Source organism: Babylonia areolata, chromosome 19 (assembly GCF_041734735.1).
Source record: "Babylonia areolata isolate BAREFJ2019XMU chromosome 19, ASM4173473v1, whole genome shotgun sequence".
NCBI lineage: Eukaryota > Metazoa > Mollusca > Gastropoda > Neogastropoda > Buccinidae > Babylonia > Babylonia areolata.
The window spans coordinates 10,345,891-10,353,390 of record NC_134894.1 but is presented as its reverse complement, the minus strand read 5'-3'; the positions used below and the strand labels follow the sequence as shown (position 1 = coordinate 10,353,390).

The window sequence follows — 7,500 nt, the reverse complement described above, 5'->3', positions numbered from 1 at the left end:
ACACACACACACACACACACACACACACACACACACACACACAACCCCTCCCACCTACCTCCTGGAACTTCGCAAAGGGAGGGAAGCAGCGTGTTGCATGACATCAGCACCCAAGAGTAGGGCGAAAGAGTGGCCACCGACACACACAGCCCAACGTCCTTTGTCCAGTCCGGGTTTCCTCGCCAGTTAGTCCAGTCCACCTTTTTCCCATCCGCCCACGTCATGTTGCTGGGTGACGTCACTTTCAGCCCCACCCACAGCGTCCACTTTCTGAAAGAGAATCTTCAGTTTGAGTCTCTTGTTTCAAGGGGCTGTCAAAGCGTGTAGGTTGAACCACATGTCTCCCTTGGATCAGAAAAGGAGGACTACCCTGGGGTTGTGGAAAACAATATGAAATGGAAAAAAAAAACCCGAAGAAAATACATTAAAATATAATAAAATAAACAAACATGGAAGACAAAATGGTTGAGATAAAAGAAATACAAAAAGAAAGAAAAGTACCAATCATGTGACTATACTGACTTTAAAAGACTATTAATACTATACTATGAGTACCAATCAATTGACTGTATTCACTTTAAAAGACTATTAATACTACACTAAAAGTAGCAATCAAGTGACTATTCACTTTAAAAGACTATTAATACTACACTAAAAGTAGCAATCAAGTGACTGTATTGACTTTAAAAGACTATTAATACTACACTAAAAGTACCAATCAAGTGACTGTATTGACTTTAAAAGACTATTAATACTACATTAAAAGTACCAATCAAGTGACTGTATTGATTTAAAAGACTATTAATACTACACGAAAAGTACCAATCAAGTGACTGTATTGATTTAAAAGACTATTAATACTACACTAAAAGTACCAATCAAGTGACTGTATTGATTTAAAAGACTATTAATACTACACTAAAAGTACCAATCAAGTGACAGTATTGACTTTAAAAGACTATTAATACTACATTAAAAGTACCAATCAAGTGACAGTATTGACTTTAAAAGACTATTAATACTACACTAAAAGTACCAATCAAGTGACAGTATTGACTTTAAAAGACTATTAATACTACACTAAAAGTACCAATGAAGTGACAGTATTGACTTTAAAAGACTATTAATACTACACTAAAAGTACCAATCAAGTGACTATTGATTTAAAAGACTATTAATACTACACTAAAAGTACCAATCAAGTGACAGTATTGACTTTAAAGGACTATTAATACTACACTAAAAGTACCAATCAAGTGACAGTATTGATTTAAAAGACTATTAATACTACACTAAAAGTACCAATCAAGTGACAGTATTGATTTAAAAGACTATTAATACTACACTAAAAGTACCAATCAAGTGACTGTATTGATTTAAAAGACTATTAATACTACACTAAAAGTACCAATCAAGTGACTGTATTGATTTAAAAGACTATTAATACTACACTAAAAGTACCAATCAAGTGACAGTATTGACTTTAAAGGACTATTAATACTACACTAAAAGTACCAATCAAGTGACAGTATTGATTTAAAAGACTATTAATACTACACTAAAAGTACCAATCAAGTGACAGTATTGACTTTCAAAGACTATTAATACTACACTAAAAGTAACAATCAAGTGACTGTATTGATTTAAAAGACTATTAATACTACACTAAAAGTACCAATCAAGTGACTATTCACTTTAAAAGACTATTAATACTACACTAAAAGTACCAATCAAGTGACAGTATTGACTTTAAAAGACAATTAATACTACACTAAAAGTACCAATCAAGTGACTGTATTGATTTAAAAGACTATTAATACTACATTAAAAGTACCAATCAAGTGACAGTATTGACTTTAAAAGACTATTAATACTACACTAAAAGTACCAATCAAGTGACAGTATTGACTTTAAAGGACTATTAATACTACACTAAAAGTACCAATCAAGTGACAGTATTGATTTAAAAGACTATTAATACTACACTAAAAGTACCAATCAAGTGACAGTATTGACTTTAAAAGACTATTAATACTACACTAAAAGTACCAATCAAGTGACTATTGATTTTAAAAGACTATTAATACTACACTAAAAGTACCAATCAAGTGACAGTATTGACTTTCAAAGACTATTAATACTACACTAAAAGTACCAATCAAGTGACTGTATTGACTTTAAAAGACTATTAATACTACACTAAAAGTACCAATCAAGTGACTGTATTGATTTAAAAGACTATTAATACTATACTAAAAGTACCAATCAAGTGACTGTATTGATTTAAAAGACTATTAATACTACACTAAAAGTACCAATCAAGTGACAGTATTGACTTTAAAAGACAATTAATACTACACTAAAAGTACCAATCAAGTGACTGTATTGATTTAAAAGACTATTAATACTACACAAAAAGTACCAATCAAGTGACAGTATTCACTTTAAAAGACTATTAATACTACACTAAAAGTACCAATCAAGTGACAGTATTGACTTTAAAAGACTATTAATACTACACTAAAAGTACCAATCAAGTGACAGTATTGACTTTAAAAGACTATTAATACTACACTAAAAGTACCAATCAAGTGACAGTATTGACTTTAAAAGACTATTAATACTACACTAAAAGTACCAATCAAGTGACTGTATTGACTTTAAAAGACTATTAATACTACATTAAAAGTACCAATCAAGTGACAGTATTGACTTTAAAAGACTATTAATACTACACTAAAAGTACCAATCAAGTGACTATTGATTTTAAAAGACTATTAATACTACACTAAAAGTACCAATCAAGTGACAGTATTGACTTTAAAAGACTATTAATACTACACTAAAAGTACCAATCAAGTGACTGTATTGATTTAAAAGACTATTAATACTACACTAAAAGTACCAATCAAGTGACAGTATTGACTTTAAAAGACTATTAATACTACACTAAAAGTACCAATCAAGTGACAGTATTGACTTTAAAAGACTATTAATACTACACTAAAAGTACCAATCAAGTGACAGTATTGACTTTAAAAGACTATTAATACTACACTAAAAGTACCAATCAAGTGACTGTGCTGAGTTATTAAGAATATCAATACCATACTATTAATATGGGAATCCCGCAGGTTCCATTATTTCTCAGCTGTTCTCCTCAACATTGTGCTTTACGATTTATACACATGTTTTTCATTATCTACCAAACAAACGCTTTTGACTTTTCTGTAGAAAAAACGCACTTGATTCTCTATAACAATGGTTGGAATCAGAGCAAGCTACCACGATCTTTTTGAGGGGAGGACATGAAAGATTTTCAAAGTCAGAAATAACATTTCTTGGGATCCTACTTGCTTCAAAACTAAACTGGAAGAAGCACATTGATTCAACTGTGACTAAAGCAGTTGAATGTTTAAATGTCATAAACATTGTAAGTCACTCTCCTTGAGGACAGGACTCCAAACTTGTGTTACATTTAGCGACTTCTCTTATAAGGTCAAGATTGACCTACGGTCAAGACATCTTCTTTTCCGCTCCGGCGACTCTTCTAAAGAAGCTCCTAATAACTGGCAGTAAAGTTTCACACTGGCTTTAAGGGTACCTGTACATACTAAGACATCTGAATCCTATAACCTTGTGGGTATTTTACCACTCGATGAAATCAGAAAATTAAGTTCTGCTGGATACATAAGGAGATGTACAGCTGGGGATGATTTTGAGGAATGAAATACTAAGTCTGACATTGATTTTCCAAAAAAAAATGTACATAATAATTTAAATCTACAAACCATTCACACACTCGCATTCCTCGGATTTATGTGATACAGCACCTCGTGTACTGATGCCACCTGTCCCTCCATGGGTGTTAACAAAAGCAAACATCAAAATATGCACTTCTGACACAACAAAAGGAAAATGTCTACATGTAATAGCAGCATCTGTCAGAATTGAATTAGAAGAAAATTTTGATAATCATTTAAAAGTTCACACAGATGGCACGGTTCTGGATGATGGCAGTGCTGGATCTGCTTTTGTAATTCCTAGCCTAAAACAGAAAAAATCATATTATTTAGGCAAGGGACATTAAATTTTTACGGCTGAGTTGGTGGCCATCCTTATGGCCTAAAATCACCAAATACTGATAATGATCAGTAATATCCTTTTTTGTGTTGATCCTCAATAAGTTTACAAAAGTTTGCTCCTTTCTGAGAATAATCAGAGAGAAGATTATTGTTTGAAATTAGGTATTTATTATATTTACTTTCCATGAAAGGTGTAGATATTGCTTTTTATTGGATACTATCCTATACTGGATTCCTTTATAACGACCGAGCGGACAGAGCAGAAATAGGAGAGCAAAGAATTATACAGGTAGTATAAAAGTATATTACCCATTGTCATACAAGGAAATAAGTAATAAACTAGAAAGAGACTTTTATAAGCGCTTTCATTCAAATCGATCACCTCGTCAGTGGGGTCTCTCGGACTTTGGTCCGATTCCCAGACCAATTCTAAGTTTAATTTTCAGACTATCATCTAATTCATTACAGACTAAATATTGCTCTAATGTCAAGTGCATATGGTTCAGTAATGTGACAATTAAGCATACGATTTTGACTATGATATGATGAAGCATTACCTGTACGACAATGTTTCATCTCAAGTGACTGGGAACGTTGATGTTTTATACTTTTCGCATTTATTATCAGCTGTTTCGCTTGATAGATTAACGACTTCTCTTTTACGAAGTCCATTTTGTATTTTCCTGTAATTGTATTTAGATACTTATTCTAAACTCCAGCCTACATTTATACGGTTTTCCCCAGATCACCATTTGACCCCTTCCCTCCTCTCATAAACAACAATATTGAAATGTAAAAATCATGCACTTAGCAAAATGTCTACAATCACCAGTATGTGCGACGGGACATTAAACAAAAAGTCTCTCTCTCACACACACACACACACACACGCACACACACACTACACCCCTCCCCCACACACACACACACACACACACACACACACACACACACACACACACACACACAGAGAGAGAGAGAGAGAGAGAGAGAGAGAGAGAGAGAGAGAGAGAGAGAGAGAGAGAGAATGAAAGAATGAATGAATGAACGAACGAGAAAAAAGGCGTGAGGAATAAGGAGAAAAGTGCGTGGTCTCACGGACATTCCACATTGACAAGGCAGTGAACAACGGCCCCCTAACGTACCGTGTGTGTGTGCGTGTGAAGAAAGGCTTCATATATACTGAAACAGTTAGGGCGAAAAAGGAGGAACAAAAAAAAAAAAAAAAAAAAAAAAAAAAAAAGACAAAAGGAAAGAGAAAGAGAAGAAGAAGAAGAAGAAGAAGAATGATTGATTGAATCTTTAATGGGTAAAGAATTAGGCGCAGTAAAGGCCTTTCTTTTACAATTCTGCCCATTTAACGACACAAAACATAAAAATAAAGAACGACACAAAACATAGAAATAAAAATAAAATAATATAACGACGAATAAGAATAGTAACTGGAATAGATGAAAAGAACAACTGGTTCATTATCATGTACGTACGTACGTACACACACACACACACACACACACACACACACACACACACAGAAGAAGAAGAAGACGAAGTAAATAACTAAAGGAGGAGGAGAAGGAAAAGAAGGAGAAGGGGGAGGAGGAGGAGATGAAGAAGAAGAAAAGGGGGAAAAAAAGGAGGAGGAGGAGGAGGAGGAGAAGATTGATTGATTGATTGATTGAATCTTTAATGGGTAAAGAATTAGGCACAGTAAAGGCCTTTTTACAATTCTGCCCATTTAACGACACAAAAAAAAAAGAAAGAAAAAAAAAAGAATAAATAAAGAACGACACAAAACATAAAAATAAAGAAATAAACTGAAATAAAATAAAAAATAATAAGAACGACGAATAAGAATAGGAACTTGAATAGTCTATTAAAAGTAACAAAGCGATGAAAACTTGAACAATTGGTACATTACATGTGCATACGTACTTACACACACAGAAGAAGAAGAAGAAGAAGAAGAAGCAGAAGAAGCAGAAGAAGAAGAAGTGAGGATTATGATGACGCAGCTCAATGACGAAGAAGAGTAAAACCCCTCGGGGATGGATTGTACTGCTTCCATTTTGATAGCCTTTTTGTGTTTCAATCAATCAATCAATCAATCAATCAATCAATCAATCAATAATAAGCCCCGAGAATGGATTGTATTGCATTCATTTTTTATAGCGCTTCTGCGTCTCATTCATTCAATCATTCATCAATTCTTTCTATCTTTCTTTCTTTCGTCTGCAACTGTTGTCCTTCTACCTATTGATATATTGATCATTATTCCGTGTCCTATGTTTCGAGCATAATCTTCCCTTTCTGTTCGCATCATTATTTACAACCACCAAGAAGGTTATCATTTTTCTCATTCTCTTTGTCAGCAATATTTCGTCAAAATTGGATGGTCTTGGAATATTGTGAATTTGTATAACTGCGGACACACGGCTATTCCATTACAATTAATCTTTGAAAAAGAACTTTGGGTCGGGATTCCTAAGTCATGACGTGTAGTTGTCAATTACAAAGCGAACTGTTGTGTATCTATGTACTTGTTTATATGTTACTCGTTTATATGTTGTTGTTGTTTGTTTTTTTTTACTTTATATGTTATTTTTATGTTATTTTTTTTACTTTATGTTTTTTTTTTTTATTTATTTTATTTTATTTCTATTATTAATTATTCTTATTTTTATTTCATTTTATTTTTATTTTGTTTTATTAGTTTTAATTTTTTTCTCTCAAGGCCTGGCTAAGCGCGTTGGGTTACGCTGCTGGTCAGGCAGCTGCTTGGCAGATGTGGTGTAGCGTATATGGATTTGACCGAACGCAGTGACGCCTCCTTGAGCTAGTGAGACTGATAATGAAAACAACAACAACAACAACAGTCAAATTTAAGCACTCAATCGACACTATGTTTCGCAAAGATATTGTCCCTTAATACAGAAGCGAACAGACGAAGATCTATGCGCAAATAGAAACATAGGGAAAAGAAAAATAAGGAGAGAGAGAGAGAGAGAGAGAAAAATATAAAAAAATCAGGAACCATGCAAAAGCTCTTGCCAGCCATTTCTTAATACTCGCGGGTGTGATCAAAACATACAATGGATGAGAGAGAGAGAGAGGGGTGGGGGGTGGGGCTGGGGCTGGTAAAGAGAGAGAGAGAGAGAGAGAGAGAGAGAGAGAGAGAGAGGGGGGGGGTGGGAAAGAGAGATAGAGAGACAGACAGACAGACAGAGAGAGAGAGAGAGAGAGAGAGAGAACAAGAACAAGGAGAGGGAGAGAGGCATATACACACACTGACATTCAGCACATTTATTGATTATGCCGTAGGCTCATATTAACAAAGGTTGACGCACAGAGAGGTACAACATGAAAGTTAAGAAACAGCGATTAAAAATTTACATGTTTCTGGTATGGAAATTTA

The 7,500-nt window shown here is 33.9% G+C and overlaps 1 protein-coding gene across 1 annotated transcript in view; it reads right to left on the bottom strand.

Moving 5' to 3' along the window:
* The window catches only part of LOC143294000 (lymphocyte antigen 75-like), a 35,394-nt gene that overhangs the window by 2,477 nt on the left and 25,417 nt on the right, over window positions 1-7,500 (bottom strand). Inside the window, exon 4 of the mRNA XM_076605394.1 lies at window positions 59-270. Coding sequence (XP_076461509.1) covers window positions 59-270 — 212 coding nt within the window. The remainder of the gene's footprint in view (window positions 1-58; window positions 271-7,500) is intronic.